The following is a 24,237-nucleotide window of genomic DNA, read 5'->3' as shown; positions in this document are numbered from 1 at the left end:
TAGATATTTCATGATCTTAAGGACTTAGTAATAGTTTTAGATGGGGTAATGACTGTATTGTGGCTATAGTTTTTTTTAAAAAAGGGAATCACTTTTTAAAGATACTTAACAATTTTTATGGATGAAATGATGTCTGGAATTTACTTCAAAATAACACTGGGGTGGATGAATGGAGGTATGGATGAAACAAGCTGGATCACAGTTAAACGGGGGCTTATTTTACTACCATCGACTTTTGTGCATATTTTAAATTCTCCATCATTAAGAGTTATGTTTTTTAAAAGGTATATTCTGTTACTTAGTGAGATGAAGAGCTACATAATTCTTTGTTCTGAGAATGTTTACTAATCTGAATGAGCCTGTAAACAATATAAAAGGAGCTTAAAGAGGAATCATGGTATTTTAAAATGGGGTATGAGTTCATTCTCATTTCTGAATTTCTCTTGTTAAAATAGGAATTTTTATTATTATTACTACGTTCAGTTAGCCACTATATAGTACATCATTAGTTTTTGATGTAGTGTTCAATGATTCATTAGTTATGTATAGCACCCAGTGCTCATCATAGCACGTGCCCTCCTTAATACCCATCACCCTGTTACCCCCTCCCCTCACACCCCTCCCCTCTGAAACCCTCAGTTTGTTTCCCAGGGTTCATAGTCTCTCATGGTTCATCTTCCTCTCTGATTTCTCCCTCTTCAGATTTCCCTCCCTTCCCCTATGGTCCTCCGTGCTATTGCTTATGTTCCACATATGAGTGAAACCATGTGATAATTGTCTTTCTCTGCTTGACTTACTTCAAAAGAGGAATTTCTTAACTGAAATTCAGTTCCATTTAACCGGCATCTATCTTATGCTTACTTGGCCCATTTCTGTTATCACCATCAACTAACACAGTATTATGTACAATACAAATCCTGAATTTTACCTTATAGATAACTTCTGGCAAGAAAGAGCAGACGATGCTATTATTGTATAGTTGAGGAAACTCCTTATATATTTTCTTTAGAGCATCAGTAGCCTGCAAAGCATAGAGATTCATGTATTTAAATGTAAGAGTCCCAGCCAATAACTATTACATACTAAGTACAACCCTATCAAATAAATCAGAACTTTGCTAATATATGGGGATGCTGAAAGGAGTATTGGAAGATTCCATCATCCATTTGGATCCTTCTTAAATTCACATCTACAGCAGATAGGGGGAAAGTGGGAGTACTGTTGCTTTACTATTCTGTTGAAAGGCTCATCCCTTTTGTCAGACTTTTTGGAAAGCACGGCAGGCGGCAGGCCAGTTGAGGCTGGAAGCAAAATTTTAAACCTTTTCCTTATAACCCAGTTTAGCCACTAGGAAAAGTCTTTTTATACCCACAACTCTATTATCCTCTGCCTTTCCTGGCAGAAGCATGAGCCAACCAGCCTGGGAACTACTAAGTGTAGATGTTCTCGGTCCAGGGGACTGAGAGGAAATGGCATTCATCACCAACATGGAGGCAGGAATAATGGGATAAGGGAGGAACTGGGAAGAGCTTCCCAAGGTGAAGAGAAGTTTCTTTTTGTAGTAGTCCCCAGTTAAATGAACGAAGAAGAAATGATTGAACTAAAATACTGACATTTTGTAACCTCTAGTGAATTAACAGATTTGGCCATTGAGCATCAACAGCAGCTAACAAGAGAGGTGACTAGGCATTAGGTGGAATGTAATGTCACTATATTATAATTCTTGAAATATCACTAAATTTTGGAAAGTCACACATACCTATAACCAAATGTAAGCAACAAAATGCATTCCAAAGAAGAAAAAAGGACATAGAAATTACTCATGTCCTGTCCCCCCTTCACTAATGTGACGGAGTGTGAGCTACAGAGCCAAAGCTGTTGTCTTGCTGTCTGAACTAACATAGGCCTTGTATCTGACTCTTCACCTACATTATTTATTTAATTCTTATAACAACACTGTGGACATTTGTTTTATTATTCCCACCCCGCCCCCTCCCCCATGAGGAAACTGAAGCACATCAAGGTTAAGGTTCACTGTAGTAAGTGAGAGAGTTTAATCACAGTCTGTTGGACTCCAAAGCCCATAATCTTGGCTCCTGTGTTCTACTAGCTCCAATTTGCTGCACTTGGTCCTTTACCCTACCATTCTGGTGAATTAGGTCACTATGTTTAATGATGCCCAAACCACCTGTGAGCACCCAACCAGAAAGCTCAAATAGCTGGATTAAAAAAATTTTTTTCCTTCTTTTTTCCCTTTATTCTAAGGATAAGCATGAAGGTCAGTACACCATGGGTGAGATGTAGGACCTATCAGGGATCCCAACGTGGGCAGTATCATCAACAAAACCTGAGATGCTCATTAAAAATACAAGTTCCTTGATCAAGTATCCTAGACATTTTCAGAATTTCTTCTCTATGTGATATGGCCCAGGAATTCGTACTTTTAATAGGTATTCCTGGTGATTCTGATGCAGACTGACTGGAAAACCTAGATGTATACAACTCTACATCAGAATACCAGAATGTACCAGAATAATAAATGAGCCAGAGCATCATTCTCCTTTCTTCAAAAATGAGAGTTTCCTGTGCTCAAGTTAGAATATATACTTAGGCTCTTATTTCAGGTTTTAACAACTATTTCAACTACATCCCAGGATGAATAAAAAAAATTGACATCAGAATTCCCCACCAGTAGATGGCCATTACTGATTATAACTTGCAAGGGAGAAAAATACCTGTAAGTTGTCCAAATGCAGAAAAAAAGTATTTGTACTTGGAAAGCTGGTTATAAGTGAACAAATGTAATCTAAACCATATTTTCCCATTGATTTCCATTGGGAAATAATATATTTCCAATAATATATTTTTGTGAATAAAAGTATATGTTCTAAAATTTAAGCAAAATTTTATTTAGGAATGTCATACATATTTGAAAAAATTATAGTAATTTTACCATAAAAGTATAACTACTCAAATCATAGAATAACAAAACTATACATAAGGGATAGAAATCATACAGGAAGGATGACTCTAAGTAAAAGATAAATATCCTATTAGCTGTCAGAAACTTTATGTATGGGAGTTCTCTTTAAATTCAGTCCACAGTTGTCCATCTAAAACCATTAACTTATAGCCAGATGCAACTGGTCTTGTGTCTAACTCCTGAATTCTTTCTTATAAGGTCAGTTGAAGTGCCTCTTTATGGTTTATTTATTATTTTTTGTAAATACTACTTATGCAAGTAAGAAAAACCCAACTCTATTTTGTATTAGTTATAGAATATCAGGAGTTGTTCAAAGGTTCCATCAAAGGTTAAGAGTTCCATAATTTACTATTTCCTTAAAGATGTGATTTTTGCATTATAAACTTCTAATAAGCAAATATAATTTGTAAAAATAATTTAAGAATGAGAAGTAGCAAAATCTATAGTTGATTTTGGAAATGACTAGCAATTAAATAAGAGGTCTTTTCAAAAAAGTGAAGTCTATGGTATAAACTGTACCATATTTGCATGGCCCTTGACATCAAAGAAGATTGTGAGGTTATAGTTTAGGCACTCTGCAACGGCTTCTCTCAGGGTAGGGATCTTTTCATCAGGGAAATCATTCCTATAAGAGAGGGAAAAGGAATAGTATATTGCAGGAAAGAGAAAAAAGATAAAAGTTTAGTGAACAGACGTTTGACAAATGTCTCCCAACCAACAGAAAAGAGTGTTTTCCCTAACTTCCTTTCTTTAAGCATACTGAAGTCTAAGGATAATTTACTTAATGTCCTTGAACCAGATCAGATATCCTTGACCAAAGAATAGCAACAACAACAAAACCACTTGATTTTTAAGAAATCACTAGATTTATAATATAATTAGGAACTCTACTCACCAAAGGGCAGAGTACTTCTGGAGAACTTGAGACTTAAATTTAAGACTGTAATTGCCCTACTAGAACCTTATGCAGGAGAAATTCCTAGGAGTACATAAATCTGTTCACTGTATTGTTGTGCACTTAAGTGCAACTGTTCAAAATAAATGTTTATACATAATTCACTGATAAAGAAAAGGAACGTTAAGTGCCCAACTTATAAGAAATCAGCTTTTCTCACATAATGAAATTTCATTCTATATGACTTAACTTATACTTACTCAACTATATAATTTCAAGTGTAATATCTTGGTATAAAAAAAGATAAAGATAATTTGAATAGTACAGGCAATTCTGCCAGCCATTCTATTCCATGACTATTCCTTGGGAGTGAGAGGTGAGACACTGACTTTGCTATTCCCTTGGCCAGTCTTAGTTTCTATGGCCCCCACTCAGGATGAGCATCTAACCATATTGAAGATAATTCTAGAGAAAATACCTATTTTTCTTACAACATGGTCCATAAACACAAGCCAGTGGCTTCACCTGGTGTTCAAACAAAGAAAATGCAATAAGTTCCAATTGGAGGACAAAGACTGGCTATGTTAAAGACATTAAGATGGTATACTGACACCAATATTGCACTTGTTTCTTTTGAAATGAGAGAGGTGTTTAATTAGTCCTTCATGTCTATTTTTCAATACAGATTAGAAGTAGTAAAAAAACAAAAACAAAACCTAGGTAGAATGATGCAGTGTAACATAGTAATTGGTAGCATTACCCAGAGGATGGTTCTCATTTGATTTTCCTTCTCTTTCTAGAGGTTTTTTATGTGTTTAAAATTTTTCACATACTCCTTTCTTTAAAATGCACTGGAGTATAAGGAAAAGTGAATGGTTATTTAGGTGTATTAATGAGGGAATGAATAGTTTTTTATATATGCTCTGTTGTAGTTCCACTAAATGAAAGTCCTAAAACAAATTAAGGTATTACTTAATGTGTGTATTAATAGGTTCAAGCCTATTAACATACAAAAGTCAATTAGCAAATCAAGACTTATAGCAATGCCTCAAAGGTGATTGTAAAACTTCTGTAAAAGGTCCCCCCCCGCCAAATCATTCAACTTCTTTAACTTGGAAACTTTATAAAATTATGGAATATGATCATGAAGAATTTAGCAAAGCCAATGGTCTTTTTTACTAAAGTTAATGGCCCCTTGTAATTTTAGACATTGAAGAGAATCCACAGTTTGGATTTTATTTAAGGGTAGCAGCTTACATGATAGACTCCAACATTTTCATACAGTGGTTTCTCTCCTCCACAGATTTCCAGAATCATTACAGGTAATTTTTGATGAGTCTGGCTAAAAGTTTATCAGTTTTGTTGATCTTTTCAAAGAATCAGCTTTTGGTTTCATTGATCTTTTCTATTGTTTTTTTAGTCTCTAGTTCATTTATTTCTGCACTGATCTTTATTATTTCCTTTTACTCACCTTGGGCTTTTTCTTTTCCTAGTTCTTTGGGTGTAAGGTTTGATTGTTTGAGATAGGCCTGTATTGCTATAAATTCCCTTTTAGAACTGCTTTTGTTGTATCCCAAAGATTTTGGATTATTGTATTCTTATCTGTCTCCATATATTTTTTTAATTTCTTCTTTGATTTCTTTGTGGACTCACTGGTTGTTTAGTAGCATGTCATTTAGCCTCTGTGTGTTTGTGTTTTTTTTTCCAGCTTTTTCTTGTGAGTGACTGCTACTTTCATACCGCTGTGGTAAGAAAAGATGCATGATATGATTTCAGTCTTTTTAAATTTATTGAGACTTGTTTTGTGGCCTAACATGTGATCTATCCTGGAGAATGCTCCATGTGCACTTGAAAGAATATATACTCTGTTGTTTTTGGATGTTATGTTCTCTATATATCTGTCATGCCCATCTGATCTAATGTGTCATTCAAAGACAGTTTCATTACTGATTTTCTGCCTGGATGATCTATTCACAATATCATGCCTTCTTAAAGGATTTTATGGGTGATGATGACCCTGAGCATTTTTTGCTTTAATTGTTGACTTTGAAGCTGACCTCTTAGCTGCAATGTCACTGTAATATTAAAACTAGCATTTCCCTCGCAGATAACAGAACAATGAAATATCTGAGTATTGCAAAGAGCAATTCCAGCAGCTTGCACTCAGAACTTTCAAGTGTTACCAATACTCTTTCTAGATTAAATTATAATTTCCTTTGGTTGACTTTTCTTTCAGGATCCTAGGAAAATAAAGTCTGAATCATCTGTTAGGGAGGACTATAACATGACCACTAGGTCAAACACTTAATACTCAAAGAGTATTGATCATTGTCGAGAGAATGATACAACATGAGTAACAGTGAGCATACATTTTTCAGTATTACAAAGAAGAGAGGGATTTAGATAATCATATTCCAAAGTATATTACCCAGTATACTCATTCCAACGTGTTTATAGCTGTTTATGGTGGGAATGGTGTGGGTTCTGTAGTCATACATCTTTGAGAAACATTAAAGGTAATAAGTGATTGATGTGGACTGTTTATCCCTAAAGGGAACATCTAGAGTATAGTGCTTGATCTTAGTTGATCATAGAACTCTTTTCTTGTGGAATATCTTATAGGACTAATTCTGAGATACAGATATATCTATAAATCTCTTATATATAAAATTTATAGGATAGTACAAAGTAACTGTCTAATGTTACTAATGTTAGTGACTACACAGTGTATTGTCTTGAGAATAATTCCCAGGCCAAATCTGGCCACAGTGGGAAAAGATGAAAAACATCCATGCCATATTTCAGTTGTTCCTGGCACCCTGCTCATTACTTGGGAAACCTGTATATAGTTCAAAACAAAACACAACAAAACAATTCCCCTGGAGCAGAAGATGCCAGTGTCTTTAGAAAGTGCCAGTGTCTTTCTGTGATCCCCAACAGAAGATGAAAGGTACGTTTAAGTGACAATGAACCACTTACCTTAACCTGTGATTTGCTGCAGGATTAAGCTTCCTAATTTGTTCAAATGTCAAATCACACAATCGACCAGTGCCATCAGTCGTCCTATCGACTGTGTTATCGTGCATTAAGATAGGAATCCCGTCAGAAGTAAACTCAATGTCCAACTCCACACCTGTTGCTCCATTCTTAGCTGCCTTAACAAAAACATCAACAATATAAATAACAAGTGGCCACAGATGTCACTTTACAATCTACATGCTCAAGATGACCAACAGTGCTAAGTGGACAGTGTCTCTTACTGATTCCTTCTCCTCCTTATACCAAATAGCAACCCACCCAGTTTCTACTTTTCCTGATAACCTTACTTCAACTTGCACACTTAGGGATTCCTCAAACACTTTAAATTCCCCAGTCTTGGGCACCTGGGTGGCTCAGTCGGTTAAGCGGCTGCCTTCAGCTCAGGTCATGATCCCAGGGTCCTGGGATTGTGTCCTGCATCAGGCTCCCTGCTCAGTGGGGAGTCTGCTTCTCCTTCTACCCTTCCCCCCTGCTCATGATCTCTCTCTCACTCTCTCAAATAAATAAGTTTTTTAAAGATTTTTATTTATTTATTTGACATAGAGAGAGAGGCAGCGATAGAGGGAACACAAGCGGGGGGTTGGGAGAGGGAGAAGCAGGTGCGGGGCTTGATCTCAGGACCCTGGGATCATGACCTGAGCCGAAGGCAGATGCTTAATGACTGAGCCACTCAGGCGCCCCATAAATAAATAAAATCTTAAAAAAAAAATAAATTTCCCACTCTTCCCATTCTCACAGTAGTATATGGGAAAATTTCTGGAACTTAAGTTTTCTCTGGTTGCTTTAACTCTATGGGCCATTAATGGCTTACAATTACAAATATTTAGACAAATTCCACTGATTACTACACTCTGTTTGGTACAGCATCTCTGATGATTCTCCAGTGTTTGATGATTAGCTGTATATGCACCACTTTGGCATAAACAAGAGGAGTCATGTTTTTGTTGGTTTAACTCCACCCTCTGTAACGGGAACACCAAGCCTGCTTCTAGGGGACACTACATTTTGTTTATATAAGCAGCACTGGCTGTTGGCCAACAAGCTGGTAAACATGATAAGGTATACTGGAATTTATCTAAAAAGAGAACTTGAGCATGTTCCTCTGAGACACACGACCCAACGTTTGCTTCCTTGGCTTCTTTGTCACAATGAAGACATGAAATGCTCATTATGATCAAGATTTTAAATTTAAAAAAATCTTAATTAGGCAAACACACACAGCAGTACATAGCAAAGAAGACTTAACAGATGTTGACATTTTGCCACATTTGCTTCAACCTCTTGCTGCCCTAAAACACAGTAATAGTTACTATTTACTGAGCCTTTTCTATATAGTCAGGCACTATTCTAAATGCTTTAAATATATTAACTCATTTGATTCCCACCACCCTTAGGTAGTATTAAGATTCTCATTTTCAGGTGAGGAAACAGGAATTAAGAGACTTGCTCCGGGCTGTACAAAGCATGACGTGGTAGAGGCTGCACTCTTAAGCACTATATATTTATTACTGACACTACAAGTACCGGGAGATTTCTCCTCCTTCCTCTCCATCTTAAAGTTGATGTGCATCATTCCTGTGTCATTCCCTTAGAAGGTCTTCATATATTCGCTACACACTTAAGTACCCAAGTACCCGGAAACAGCGTACAGCTCTGTACTAATGCACAGCAGGCATTCAATAATTGTTAGCCATTGTCATTTATTGTGTTCTTTTTAACACATTTTTAGTTTTAATACAGTCGAATTTATCAATCATGTCCTTTATGGGCATAGATTATTCTCTTTTATTTAAATCCTTCCCTACCCCCATTTATAAAGATACAATACAACTCTATTTTCTTCTAAGCTTCAAAGTTTGATTTTCATATTATGACCAAGATTTCTTCCTCTAAAACCCCAAATCCATCACTCACTGGCTGTATCATCTAGTTACTTATCATACTCTAGGTTCAGTTTCATCATTTTTAAGATGATACTTTTCCGGGCATCTGGGTGGCTCAGTTGGTTAAGCGACTGACTCTGACCAATTCCTGATTTCAGCTCAGGTCATGACCTCACGGTTGTGGATCAAGCTCTGTGTCAGGCTCTGCCCTCAGAGCAGAGTCTGCTTGAGATTCTCCCTCTCCCTCTGCCCTTCTCCCTTTCTTAATGTGTGCACACACATATGCTTTCTCTAAATAAAATCTTAAAGAAAAAAGATGATACTTCTCTAATGATCTTAAGAGACGTAAGGATTTAGAAATAATGCATTTAAATTACCAAGCTTGGTGCCTGGCTCAAAGCTGGCACTCAGCATAAGCTATAATGATTCAAAAAAACCCATCTCAGTGAAAAAGTCATTAAAATAGTGCTCACATCTTACACTGGTTAAAAGGTGTATCTTTTTACAAGATTAAAAGGTATCTTTTCTAAGTTAAAGACAGAATGACGCACTGGTAAATTAACATGGGTTTTATCATTTAAGACATACAACAAGGTCACATTTTCAGTATTCATAGTGCATCTCTCTCACTGTAATACAAATGTTATCCTTATTCCCTGAGGCCAGCACTATAATTGGTTCAATTATATTTGTATACAGTAGGGCCGTCTCTATTTGGTTACAACACAAAAAATAATAGTGATAAGACACTAAATTTTAGCAAGATTACTAGAACTAATGAGTTCATTTATTTGTCTTTTCTGAGTAGTTTATTAAGGCCCCAAGCAAAAGCTTTATAAAAGAACCACCATATTAGAGTTTCTCAGACCATATCTTCTAATGACTGCATTCAACTTTCTTTACCGATACTTTTTTTTTTTTTAAAGATTTTATTTATTTATTTGACAGAGACACAGTGAGAGAAGGAACACAAGCAGGGGGAGTGGGAGAGGGAGAAGCAGGCTTCCCGCTGAGCAGGGAGCCCGATGCAGGACTCGATCCCAAGACCCCGGGATCATGACCCGAGCCGAAGGCAGACGCCCAACGACTGAGCCACCCAGGCGCCCTCTTTACTGATACTTTTGTTATTCCAGTTAGAGAGACAAAAAGATAAACTCCTGTATTAAATTCACATATTAGTATACAATTCACATTCATCTTTTAATTTAGAGAAATTCCTTATAATAGTATTTTTTCTTCTAAACATACAAATCTCATATAAACTGGTTTACAAAAATATTGTAATTTTATTAAAAATGAAAAATTTATTTAAAAACTATACTAATAGTTTATTTTTTTAAAGATTTTATGTATTTATTTGACAAAGAGAGAGATAGGGAGAGCACAAATAGGCAGAGAGGCAAGCAGAGGGTGAGGGAGAAGCAGGCTCCCGGCAGAGCAGGGAGCCGGATGCGGGGCTCAATCCCAGGACCCTGGGATCATGACCTGAGCCGAAGGCAGATGCTTAATGACTGAGCCACCCAGGCGCCCTAAAAACTATACTAATAGTTTAGTAATAGAATAGCACAGTGTAGTATCAATGCTTGCCTTGGGGCAGAGGTGTGAGTGGGGAGTTAACTCCAAAGAGCACAAAGGAACTTTCTGGGGTGATAGAAATGGATTAAGGTGATGGTTACCCAGGTATATATATTTATCAAAACTCATCAAACTGTACATTGAAAATGTCTGCCTTTTATTGATGTAAATTATACTTTGATAAAATTGATTTAAAAAGTATTTGCTTTAACAAATTTGTTATATTTATATGGCTTTTTAAATGTTTCACTGAAAAGTATCTTTTCAATATCCAACCTTATACAATAACTTCATACACAGAAAGAACTTAATTTGTGTTTACTGACAATGAAGAAAACCATAGATTCCACTATTAGAACACAGAATGGCACAATGTTTTTTGGTAGAGATTTTTCAATCTGACGAAGTTCAGAATCACAGCTTTCTTCTTCTTTTTAGCTTTGAGACTATTCACATACCATGTAATTTACGTTTAAAGAGTACAATTCAATGGGGTTTTTTTTGTTTTGTTTTTTAAAGATTTATTTGTTTTTTGTTTGTCTGACAGAGAGAGAGAGATCACAAGCAGGCAGATAGGCAGGCAGGCAGGCAGAGGGAGAGGGAGAAGCAGGCTCCCCACTGAGCACAGAGCCTGATGCCGGGCCCAATCCCAGGACGCTGGGATTGTGACCTGAGCTGAAGGCAGATGCTTAACCGACTAAGCCACCCAGGAGCCCCTGGTTTTTTAAAAATTAAATTCACAGAGCTCTGAAACCACCAACACAATCACTTTTAGAATGTTTTCATCACCTCAAAAAGAAATCCTGTGTCCTTTAACAGTCAATCCCCATTCCTGGCAACTACTAATCTACTTCTATCTCTCTGGATTTGCTCATTCTGGACATTTTATTTAATAGAATTATATAACATGCAGTCTTCTGTGACTGGCTTTTTTTCTTTCACTTAGCATGTTTCTAAGGTTCATTCATGTTGTAACATGTACCAGGACTTCATTCCTTTTTCTTGCTGAATACTATTCCATTGTATGGATATATCACATTTTACTTATCCATTCATCAGCTGATGGATATTTCTGTTGTTTCCACTTTGGCTATTAATAATGCTATGAACATTTCTGTACAAGTTTTTGCATGATGTATGTTTTCAATTCTTTTAGATATATGTATATATCTAGGAGTTTTATTGCTGGATCGAATGGTAACTCTGTGTTTAACCTTTTAAGGTACTGCCAGACAGTTTTTCCCACCAGCAGTGTATGAAAGTTCCAATTTCTCCACATCCTCGTCAACACCTGTTATTGTTTTCTGTTTATAGCTACCCTAATGGGAATTCCATTGTGGGTTTGATTTCCATTTCCCTGATGACTGATAATGTTGAGTATCTTTTCTTGTGCGTATATTGGCTATTAGAACATCACAATCCTTCCAAAAAAAACTTATTGAGTGCCTACTAGATATCAGGCAATGTTCTAAGCAGTGAGGAGAAAGTGGTGAACAAGAAAAAAAAGGATCATGGATCTTATATCTCACTAGGGAGAAACAGATTACAAACATGTTACATGTAAATTTTGATAGTGATAAATGTTTTGAAAAAGAAAATAAAGGGTAATGTGAAGGTTAAGGCCAGTGGGGGGTCACTAGACAAGGCAGTCAAGGAAGGCCTCTCTAAGAATATGACATGTGAGCTGAGACCTTAATGGTTAAGGGAGCTAACCATATGAAGATCCAGGGGAAGAGTTTCCCAAGCAGAAGAAAGAGCAAGTATAATACAAAGACCACAATGTAGGATGGAGCCACAGAGAATGTTGATTGTCTACCCAAATCTATTCCCCTTCTTCTTCCCCGCTAATAGAGACCTGTTCTTTTTTTTTTTTAATGTTAATCACCATATATTACATCATTAGTTTTTGATGTAGTGTTCCATGATTCATTGTTTGTTCATAACACCCAGTGCTCCATGCAGAATGTGCCCTCTTTAATACCCATCACCAGGCTAACCCATCCCCCTACCCTCCTCCCTTCTAGAACCCTCAGTATGTTTTTCAGAGTCCATCGTCTCTCATGGTTCATCTCCCCCTCTGACTTACTCTTACTGACTTCATTCTTTCTCTTCTGTTATCTTCTTCTTTTTCTTTTTTCTTAAAATATGTTGTTATTTGTTTCAGAGGTACAGATCTGTGATTCAACAGTCTTGCACAATTCACAGCGCTCACCGTAGCACATACCCTCCCCAATGTCTATCACCCAGCCAACCCATCCCTCCCACCCCCAACCACTCCAGTAACACTCAGTTTGTTTCCTGAGATTAAGAATTCCTCATCTCAGTGAGGTCATATGATACATGTCTTTCTCTGATTGACTTATTTCACTCAGCATAACACCCTCCAGTTCCATCCACGTCGTTGCAAATGGCAAGATCTCATTCCCTTTGATGGCTGCATAATATTCCATTGTGTATATATACCACCTCTTCTTTATCCATTCATCTGTCGATGACATCTTGGCTCTTTCCACAGTTTGGCTATTGTGGACATTGCTGCTATAAACATTGGGGTGCACGTACCCCTTCGGGTCCCTACATTTGTATCTTTGTGGTAAATACCCAGTAGTGCAATTGCTGGATCGAATGGTAGCTCTAATTTCAACTGTTTGAGGAACCTCCATACTGTTTTCCAGAGTGGTTGCACCAGTTTGCATTCCCACCAACAGTGTAGGAGGGTTCCCCTTTCTCCACATCCCCGCCAACATCTGTCGTTCCCTGACTTGTTAATTTTACCATTCTGACGGGTGTGAGGTGGTATCTCATGGAGGTTTTGATTTGGATTTCCCTGATGCCGAGCGATGTTGAGCACTTTTTCATGTGCCTGTTGGCCATTTGGATGTCTTCTTTGGAAAAATGTCTGTTCATGTCTTCTGCCCATTTCTTGATTGGATTATTTGTTCTTTGGGTGTTGAGTTTGATAAGTTCTTTATAGATTTTGGATACTAGCCCTTTATCTGCTATGTCATTTGCAAATATTTTCTCCCATTCTGTCGGTTGTTTTTTGGTTTTGTGGACTGTTTCTTTTGCTGTGCAAAAGCTTTTTATCTTGATGAAATCCCAATAGTTCATTTTTGCCCTGGCTTCCCGTGCCTTTGGCGATGTTTCTAGGAAGAAGTTGCTGCAGCTGAGGTCGAAGAGGTTGCTACCTGTGTTCTCCTTTAGGATTTTGATGGACTCCTGTCTCACATTGAGGTCTTTCAACCATTGGGAGTCTATATTTGTGTGTGGTGTAAGGAAATGGTCCAGTTTCATTCTTCTGCATGTGGCTGTCCAATTTTCCCAAAAACATTTGTTGAAGAGACTGTCTTTTTTCCATTGGACATTCTTTCCTGCTTCGTCAAAGATGAGTTGACCATAGAGTTGAGGGTCCATTTCTGGGCTCTCGATTCTGTTCCATTGATCTATGTGTCTGTTTTTGTGCCAGTACCATACCGTCTTGATGATGACAGCTTTGTAATAGAGCTGGAAGTCCGGAATTGTGATGCCACCAGCTTTGCTTTTCTTTTTCAATATTCCTCTGGCTATTCGGGGTCTCTTCTGGTTCCATACAAATTTTAGGATTATTTGTTCCATTTCTTTGAAAAAAGTGGATGGTATTTTGATGGGGATTGCATTGAATGTGTAGATTGCTCTAGGTAGCACTGACATCGTCACAATGTTGGTTCTCCCAATCCATGAGCATGGAACGTTTTTCCATTTCTTTGTGTCTTCTTCAGTTTCTTTCATGAATATTTTATAGTTTTCTGAGTACAGATCCTTTGCCTCTTTGGTTAAATTTATTCCTAGGTATCTAATGGTTTTGGGTGCAATTGTAAATGGGATCGACTCCTTGATTTGTCTCTCTTCTGTCTTGTTGTTGGTGTATAGGAATGCCACTGATTTCTGTACATTGATTTTATATCCTGCTACTTTACAGAATTCCTGTATGAGTTGTAGCAGTTTTGGGGTGGAGTCTTTTGGGTTTTCCACATACAGTATCATATCATCTGCAAAGAGTGAGAGTTTGACTTCCTCTTTGCCGATTTGGATGCCTCTGATTTCTTTTTGTTGTCTGATTGCTGTGGCTAGGACTTCTAATACTATGTTGAATAGCAGTGGTGAGAGTGGACATCCCTGCCGCATTCCTGACCTTAGGGGAAAAGCTCTCAGCCTTTCCCCATTGAGAATGATATTTGCTGTAGGTTTTTCATAGATGGCTTTTATGATATTAAGGTATGTACCCTCTAACCCTATACTCTGAAGAGTTTTGATCAAGAAAGGATGCTGTACTTTGTCAAATGCTTTTTCTGCATCTATTGAGAGGATCATATGATTCTTGTTCTTTCGTTAATGTAGTGTATCACGTTGATTGATTTGCGGATGTTGAACCAGCCTTGCAGCCCAGGGATAAATCCCACTTGGTCGTGGTGAATAATCCTTTTAATGTACTGTTGGATCCTATTGGCTAGTATTTTGGTGAGAATTTTTGCATCCATGTTCATCAAGGATATTGGTCTGTAATTCCCCTTTTTGATGGGGTCTTTGTCTGGTTTTGGGATCAAGGTAATGCTGGCCTCATAAAATGAGTTTGGAAGTTTTCCTTCCATTTCTATTTTTTGGAACAGTTTCAGGAGAATAGGTATTAATTCTTCTTGAAATGTCTGATAGAATTCCCCTGGGAAGCCATCTGGCCCTGGGCTTTTGTTTCTTGGCAGATTTTTGATGACTGCTTCAAATTCCTTAGTGGTTATAGGTCTGTTTTGGTTTTCTATTTCTTCCTGGTTCAATTTTGGTAGTTGATACATCTCTAGGAATGCACCCATTTCTTCCAGGTTATCTAATTTGCTGGCATAGAGTTGCTCATAATATGTTCTTATAATTGTTTGTATTTCTTTGGTGTTGGTTGTGATCTCTCCTCTTTCATTCATGATTTTATTGATTTGGGTCATTTCTCTTTTCTTCTTGATCAGTCTGGCCAGGGGTTTATCAATCTTGTTAATTCTTTCAAAGAAACAGCTCCTAGTTTCGTTGATCTGTTCTACTGTTCTTTTGGTTTCTAGTTCATTGATTTCTGCTCTGATCTTTATTATTTCTCCTCTCCTGCTGGGTTTAGGCTTTATTTGCTGTTCTTTCTCCAGCTCCTTTAGGTGTAGGGTTAGGTTGTGTATTTGAGACCTTTCTTGTTTCTTGAGAAAGGCTTGTATTGCTATATACTTTCCTCTCAGGACTGCCTTTGCTGTATCCCAAAGATTTTGAACAGTTGTGTTTTCATTTTCATTGGTTCCCATGAATTTTTTTAATTCTTCTTTAATTTCCTGGTTGACCCCTTCATTCTTTAGTAGGATGCTCTTTAGCCTCCATGTTTTTGAGTTCTTTCCGACTTTCCTCTTGTGATTGAGTTCTAGTTTCAAAGCATTGTGGTCTGAAAACATGCAGGGAATGATCCCAATCTTTTGGTACCGGTTGAGACCTGATTTGTGACCTAGGATGTGATCAATTCTGGAGAATGTTCCATGGGCACTAGAGAAGAATGTGTATTCCGTTGCTTTGGGATGGAATGTTCTGAATATGTCTGTGAAGTCCATTTGGTCCAGTGTGTCATTTAAAGTCTTTATTTCCTTGTTGATCTTTTGCTTAGATGATCTGTCCATTTCAGTCAGGGGGGTGTTAAAGTCCCCCACTATTATTGTATTGTTGTCAATGTGTTTCTTTGCTTTTGTTATTAATTGCCTTATATAATTGGCTGCTCCCATGTTCAGGGCATAGATATTTACAATTGTTAGATCTTCTTGTTGGATAGACCCTTTAAGTAGGATATAGTGTCCTTCCTCATCTCTTATTACAGTCTTTGTTTTAAAATCTAATTTGTCTGATAGAAGGATTGCCACCCCAGCTTTCTTTTGGTGTCCATTAGCATGGTAAATGGTTTTCCACCCCCTCACTTTCAATCTGGGGTGTCTTTGGGTCTAAAATGAGTCTCTTGCAGACAGCATATGGATGGGTCTTGTTTTTTAATCCAATCTGATAGCCTGTGTCTTTTGATTGGGGCATTCAGCCCATTTACATTCAGGGTAACTATTGAAAGGTATGAATTTAGTGCCATTGTATTGCCTGTAAGGTGACTGTTAACTGTATGTTGTCTGTGTTCCTTTCTGATCTTTGCTGCTTTTAGGCTCTCTCTTTGCTTAGAAGACCCCTTTCAATATTTCTTGGAGGGCTGGTTTCGTGTTTGCAAATTCCTTTAGTTTTTGTTTATTCTGGAAGCTTTTTATCGCTCCTTCTATTTTCAATGACAGCGTAGCTGGATATAGTATTCTTGGCTGCATATTTTTCTCGTTTAGTGCTCTGAAGATATGTTGCCAGTCCTTTCTGGCCTGCCAGATCTCTGTGGATAGGTCTGTTGCCAATCTAATTTTTCTACCATTGTAGGTTACATATCTCTTCTTCCGAGCTGCTTTCAGGATTTTCTCTTTGTCTCTGAGACTCGTAAGTTTTACTATTAGATGTCGGGGGGTTGACCTATTTTTATTGATTTTGAGAGGGGTTCTCTGTGCCTCCTGGATTTTGATGCCTGTTTCCTTCCTCACATTAGGGAAGTTCTCTGCTATTATTTGCTCCAATATACCTTCTGCCCCCCTCTCTCTCTCTTCTTCTTCTGGGATCCCAATTATTCTAATGTTGTTTCGTCTTATCGTATCACTTATCTCTTGAATTCTGCCCTCGTGATCCTGTAGTTGTTTATCTCTCTTTTTCTCAGCCTCTTTATTTTCCATCATTTGGTCTTCTATATCACTGATTCTCTCTTCTGCCTCATTTATCCTAGCAGTTAGTGCCCCATTTTTGATTGCAGCTCATCAATAGCCTTTTTGATTTCGACTTGGTTAGATTTTAGTTCTTTTATTTCTCCAGAAAGGGTTTCTCTAATAACTTCCACACTTTTTTCAAGCCCAGCTAGTATCTTTAAAGTCATGATTCTGAACTCTAGGTGTGACATCGTACTAATGTCCGTATTGAGTAGGTCCCTGGCTGATGGTACTACCTCTTGTTCTTTTTGTTGAGGTGATTTTTTTCGTCTTGTCATTTTGTCCAGAGGAGAATAGATGAATGAGAGAACAAAGTGCTAACAGGTTTACAACGTCCCCAGCAAATATACTGTATACAAATCAGAAAAGACCTGAAACCAGGGGAAAAGAAAGGGAAAGAAAGAAAAAAGAAAGAGGAAAAAAAAAAGAAAAAAAGATAAAAACAAAAACAGAACAATACAAAAAAAGCAGAATATGATCAAATAGGATCAGGCTGGTGCATAGATCAGTGCCACACACTAGATTTTGGGCGTATTTTGGTCTGTTAGAAAAAAGTGCCTCCTAAAATTTTAAAGGAAGAAAGACATATATGTACAAAATAAGGGTTGATACAATGAAGGGATGGAAGATGACTGTAACGATGAAAATTATAAAAGATTTTATAAAAGGACTTGATAAGAAGTTGTTTGAAAAAAGAAAGAAGATTTAAGAAAAAAAAAAGGAAAAAGGGGGAGAATGTGATCAGGCAGGAGACTAGAACAAAGCCATACACTAGTGATTTAGGGTATATTTTGATCTGTTAGAAAAAACTGGCGCTCAAAAGTTTAAAGAGAGAACAACTTATATATATATGACAAAAATAAGGGTAACTACTATGAAGGGATAAAATATGACTAAAAATGAAAAATAATGTTTTTTTTTTAAAGGGATTGATAAGATGTTGGTTGAAAAAGGGAAAAAGAAAAATAAAAAAAAAGTTAACAAAAATTAATTTTGATGAAGTAATGAATCATGGTAAAAAAAAAAAGCCATGAATTCTATGTGCAGTATTCCCCCAGCGCTGGAGTTCTCCCGTTCTCCTTGATCGGTAAACTTGGTCTTGGCTTGCTGGCTATTCGTGCTGATCTTCTGGGGGAGGGGCCTGTTGCTGTGGTTTCCAAATGTCTTTGCCGGAGGCTGAATTGCCCCGCCCTTGTCAGTCCGGGCTAAGGAAGCTGCTCGGGTTTGCTCTCAGGAGCTTTTGTTCCCTGCAAGCTCTCGGTACAGCTTTGGAGGACCAGGGCAAAAATGGTGGCCTCCCAATCTCCACCCGGAGGAGCTGAGAATTCGGGGCCCCGCTCCTCAGTGCGCCCCCAGAGAAAAGCAGTCACTACCGTCTCCCTGGTCTCCGGCCGCACTCCGTGCTCACCCGGCCTGTGACCAAGCGTTGCTATCTCTGGCACCCGACCCCGTGTGGAGTCTCCAAACCCAGCAGATCCCTGCAGTGCGTTCCCGCGCCGCTCCTCCCCGGGAAGGAAGGGGAGTCTCCCCAGCTCTGCCGCTTGTTGGGTCCCTGCTGGAGGAGTAGTGGCCCGACTGGGCCGCGGATCACTGTTTATGGCAACCCCGAGCTGAGAGCCCGCGCCTCGGCTCCATCTCTGCAGCCGGCTTCCCCACTCTGATACCTGGGAGCTCTGAGGCACTCAGGCACCCCCGGTCTTTCTGTGACCCCAAGGGTCCTGAGACCACACTGTCCTGGGAGGATTCCACCCCCTGCTTAGCCACTGGAGCGACGTCCCTCAGCGGAGCCAACTTCTAAAAGGTCCGATTTTGTGCTGCACAGCTCTATCACTTGCCAGAAGCGGCCGGCGGAGGCCCCTCCCCTGCCATCTATCCTCCGGAATATCGCCTCGGATTCACTTCTCTGCACGTCCTACCTTCCAGTAAGTGGTCGCTTCTCTGTTCAGAGAGTTGTTGCTACTCTCCTCTTCGATCTCCTGTTGAGTTCGTAGGTGTTCAGAATGGTTTGATCCCTATTCAGCCTTATTCCTGAGACCAGACGAAATCTAGGTCTCCTACTCCTCCGCCATCTTGCTCCGCCCCCCGAGACCTGTTCTTGCCCCGTTGTTCAGCTTTCTCTTATGTTCAGAGTAAGTGAACTATTTCCAGCCCCTCTGTGTGTATGTGATGGAGACTTCTGGGAAAGACGTATGGAAGAGGGATTGAGACTGGATGGCGATGTTCGAGAATGTGATGCCTGGGGCTGCAATGGCCACGGGGCAACTACAACGAGGGCTAGTAAATATGCTGCAGGTGGCAGAGCAGGTAGCGCAACAGAACCCGAGTCCTCCATGATTATAAACTGAACAGCTAAATAAACCATCCTGGGGGCGCCTGCATGGTGCAGTCGGTTAAGCGTCTGCCTTCAGCTCAGGTCATGATCCTGGGGTCCTGGGATTGAGTCTTGCATCAGGCTCCCTGCTCAGCGGGAAGCCTGCTTCTCCCTCTGCCTGTCACTCCCCCTGCTTGTGCTCTCTGTCAAATAAATAAATAAAATCTAAAAACAAACAAACAAAACAAAAACCCAAAAACCAACCTGGAAGTCACCTCTCTCCCACATTCTTGTTATGTGAGATATTAAGTCTCCTTTTTGTTTGAGATATTTGTGGTTTTTTTTTTAAAGATTTTTATTTATGTATTAGAGAGAGGCACAAGCAGGGGGAGTGGCAGAGGGAGAGGGAGAAGCAGGCTTCCCGCAGAGCAGGGAGCCTGATGTGGGACTCGATCCTCCGACTCTGGGATCATGACCTGAGCCGAAGGCAGACCCTTAACCAACTGAGCCACCCAGGCGTCCCATATTGTTTGAGATATGTGAAGTCTGAGTCTCTATTACATGAAGTCAAAATCGTCCTAACAAGCACCCAGGGTGGTTGGAACAGGAGCAGGGGTTTTGAGAAGGGTATAAGATAGAATGTGTTTGCATTTTATTTAATTCCAATAGAGAACCACTGGAGGATTTTATTTTATTTTATTTTTATTTTATTTTATTATGTTAATCACCATGCATTACATCATTAGTTTTTGATGTAGTGTTCCATGATTCATTGTTTGCGTATAACACCCAGTGCTCCATTCAATACACGCCCTCTTTAATACCCATCACCAGGCTAACCCATCCCCCCACCCCCTCCCCTCTAGAACCCTCAGCTTGTTTCTCAGAGTCCATAGTCTCTCATGGGTTTGTCTCCCCCTCTGATTTCCCCCCCCTTCATTTTTCCCTTCCTATCTTCCTTTTTTTTTTTTTTTTAACATATAATGTATTTGTTTGAGAGATACAGGTCTGTGATTCAACAGTCTTACACAATTCACAGCACTCACCATAGCACATACCCTCCCCAAGGTCTATCACCCAGCCACCCCATCCCTCCCACCCCGCACCACTCCAGCAACCCTCAGTTTGTTTCCTGAGATTAAGAATTCCCACTGAAGGATTTTAAATAAGGGCTGTATATAATCTGATTTATACTTCTAAAGCTGCACTCTGGCTCCTGGGTGGAGAATGGACTGTAGGTATAATTTAATTCCTCTGTCACTGTCATGTATCTGTTTTTTGGAATCCATCCATTTCACCTGTCTCAAGTTTTTCCTTCTGTATCTACTTTACACTCTATCAGAAATTCTACCATTCTCAGAATGTCTTTCCTGATTGTTTACATAGTAAAATGTTTAAGAATATGAATTATGAGCTGCAAACACACAAAGGGAGCAAGAACAGGACAAAAAACATACTTTGATGGAAATAAGCTACATATTCCTTTTGAAGTCAAGAGGGAGGATGCGACCTTGTATTCTGCAGTCTGTATTCAGCAGCTAAATTCTGTTATAGCTAAAAAGTTCATGCATAATGACCTTATATTGGAACGAGCGGAATTATCATATATCACTTCCTCTTAAGACCAGGAACTTGGCACAATGTTTATCATTATTACATATATTAAAGACATGAAAAACCTAAACATACAAGACATGAACGGAAATTAACTTTAATTCCCTTGCAACACAACAGGATATGAAACACTGTACGTGTATATGTATTTCACATACATACTTCCTCATTTAATATGATTCATATTCAGTCAATCATGTTCCTGGCCAAACCACATCATTGATAAACACTTAGGAATGCCTTCTGTGTTCAATTAACACTGAGTTATGCTTTCAGGCAACTTACATAAACCTAAGGTGAAATGGAAGTCAATGACAACTATGTACTTTTTTCCCTATAAGTATCTATCTTTTCATGACAATTCTCCTGTGTAGCTACATTACTTCACCGACCTATCTGAATTTAAGTTAGAATGTAAAATACATTCTTCAACATCTTTGTATTTCTATTTATTTATTTATTTATTGAGATTTTACTTTCAGGTAATCTTTACACCCATTGCGGGGCTTGAACTCACAACCCTGAGAACAAGAGTTGCATGCTCTTCCAACGGAGCCAGCCAGGCACCCCTCCCCTTGGTTTGTTGTGTGGAAGGGAGACACAGCAGCTTTTCTAGGTTTCTACTTAAAAATAAATATAAAGATATTGGGACTCCTGGCTGGCTCAGTCAGTAGAGCATGTGACTGTTGATCTCAGGGTTCTGAGTTCAAGTCCCATGATGGGTGTAGAGATTACTAAAAAAAATAAACTTAAAACAAAAACAAAAACACCACAAAGAACGAAGGGGAAAGAAGCATGCAAGAGAAGTCTAATTTGGGGTGCCTGGGTGGCTCAGTCAGTTAAGCATCTGACTTCAGCTCAGGTCACGATCTCAGGGTTCTGGGACAGGGCCCCACATAGGGCTCCACACTTAGCGGGGAGTCTGCTTGTCTCTCTCCCTCTGCCCCTCTCCTGGGTCGTGTGTGCTCACTCTCTCTCAAATAAATAAATAAAATCTTTAAAAAAAAAGAGAAGTCTAACTTGATTTACAAACACAGAGTCAGCTGTCCTCCACAAATTAACAGCTGCCTTCCTGACTCCCTTCCTTCTTCAGACTTAAATTTTTTACCTTTATCCTGAAATGATTTTTTAAAAATGAAGCCATCTTTAGATTACTGGTCCAAAGAGCTTCCATTTGTGGAGGTCTTATCATGGACCAAGCACTTTCTGTGGACTACCTCATTGAATCACAACCTATTAGTTGGATACCAATATCATTCCCATTTTACAGATAGGGAAACTGAGGTCGGGGTGGGGCTAGAATGAAGAAAGGTGCCCTAGGGTGCCTTGCTTCCACACCCTACCTACTCAGGACTCTGACCAGGACAAAGAGAGCTTAAGTAACTTGCTCATTATGTAATACTGTCTGTCTCTAGCTGGAGAGGGAGTCCAAGTTTTTATATCCTGGATCACAGTCTTATCTCTGACAAAGAGCCCTAGGGCTTGGCACCCTGAATTCTAGGAGCTGCAAGTATTTGAGTCAGTTTTCCTACCCATTCAATGTTAAAATAATGTCTCAAAGAAATGTGAGGATCAGATGTATTTCCACAGATGCAAAAGTGCCTATACAACTGAAAATCTCTCATACTATGCAAACTATCATTATTATGAAGTCAGGAGACTGCCAGGAGCTTGGAGGGAGCAAGAGTCTTAGGACAGCCTTGTGAAAAAGAGAGGCAGAAATTTATCAGGAGTCCAGCTGCCAGGGTTGTCTGGCATGAACTGTGTATTTGGAGAAAAAGGTGATAAGAAGATGACTTGGATAATTTGGAGGGCAAGCAAAGACAGCTTCTGTGAATGTGATCCGTTTACAATAAACTCAACCACTAGTATCTATTCTGTTACCTGAACATTCCAACATCATTTCCACCTCCGGATTTTGCACTTGCTCTTCTCTTTTCCTGGAACACCTTTCTCCCAGATCCAAGGCTGGCTCCTTCTCATAATCCCAGTTTCAGTTCAAGTCATGTCTTGCGAGGGGACTGCTCTGACTACTCTACCTAAAAGAGCGTTAAGTCCTCCTCCCAGTCATTCCTTATCCTGTTACCCTATTTCTTCATTACACTTTTCGCTCTCTTAAAGTATCTCACCTATGTGTTTACTTGTTTAATAAGGCCGATTTCCCACATTCCAATGCACGCTCTGTGAAAGCAGGGACCCTTTCTGTCTTGTTTATGACTGTATCCTCAGTGCCTGGCATATAGCAAATATGTAAGTATTTGCTGTGTTCTATAAATAAGTCAGAAATCTTTCTGACTTCAGAGGGATCGAGGGCCACTTGGATATATTCCTTCTGGACGAATGGGGAACTGGGAAGGCTATCATGAGACTACTGGAGAACCTCCGGAAGGTCAAGCAGAAGTCCAACCTCCCAGGGGGTGCGGAGGGGCGCGAGGCGTGGGGGACTCACCTGCCGAATGGCCGCCAGCGTGTTCTCGGGCGCGTCGTGGCTGCCGCCGCGGTGGGCGATGGCGGAAACGCGGTCCCGGGGCTTGAGCACCTGCAGGGCCCTGCGGGAGGGCACAGGCTCAAAGCTGAAGAGGCGCAGCAAGAGGTAGAGGCTGCCGGTGAAGAGGCAGGCATTGAACGGACTACGCGTTACCAGCAGCAGCAGCAGCAGCAGGAAGGAGAAGGGGCCCAGAAGGCCCCCCTGTTCCTCCCACAGCCACATGCCGGCGCCCGCACCGGCACGGACGGGAGTCCCGGACCCGCCGGGCTCCCCGGACAAGAGAGCGAGAAGCGAGGGCGAAAGCCCAAGACACTCGCCGTAGAGAGCACCCTCTTAGGGTACCAGCGCCGCACAATGGCGGCAGCGGCCGCATCCGGAGAGGGAGCCGGGCGTCCAGCCAATCAGGGCGGGGGATCTGCGGGGCTCGGGGGCGGAGCCGCTGCCATGGCAACCGAGGTGGGCTCAGGCCCTAGGCTCACGTTCCAAAATAGCTTTGGGTTATTCTGGGGTCGGGACTTAAACCAAGGTTTTTCAGACTCCAGAAGCGGGTAGAATACAAGAGCGGTCGCATGGTTGTATGGCTAGAAGGCATCTTAGTGACTCCTCATTTTGCCCTTGAGGAAAC

The 24,237-nt window shown here is 39.8% G+C and overlaps 1 protein-coding gene across 3 annotated transcripts in view; it reads right to left on the bottom strand.

Moving 5' to 3' along the window:
* The window catches only part of GDE1 (glycerophosphodiester phosphodiesterase 1), a 40,234-nt gene extending 16,243 nt beyond the window's left edge, over positions 1 to 23,991 (bottom strand). For 2 of the 3 annotated variants that reach the window (XM_025855528.2, XM_025855527.2), the window contains exons 1-4: positions 23,574 to 23,991; positions 6,858 to 7,033; positions 3,503 to 3,608; positions 929 to 1,021 (exon numbers count right to left, since the gene is read on the bottom strand). In XM_025855528.2, the coding sequence (XP_025711313.1) occupies positions 929 to 1,021; positions 3,503 to 3,608; positions 6,858 to 7,033; positions 23,574 to 23,834 (636 nt within the window). In that variant the 5' untranslated portion in view covers positions 23,835 to 23,991. The remainder of the gene's footprint in view (positions 1 to 928; positions 1,022 to 3,502; positions 3,609 to 6,857; positions 7,034 to 23,573) is intronic. The other variant, XM_025855529.2, reaches the window with a different exon arrangement.
* Between the last annotated feature and the right edge of the window lie 246 nt (positions 23,992 to 24,237).

The sequence above is a fragment of the Callorhinus ursinus genome, unplaced genomic scaffold (genome assembly GCF_003265705.2).
Source record: "Callorhinus ursinus isolate GAN/ISIS: 27379988/994484 unplaced genomic scaffold, GSC_fseal_2.0 scaffold13, whole genome shotgun sequence".
Lineage (NCBI taxonomy): Eukaryota > Metazoa > Chordata > Mammalia > Carnivora > Otariidae > Callorhinus > Callorhinus ursinus.
This window is presented reverse-complemented; position numbering and strand designations above follow the sequence as displayed.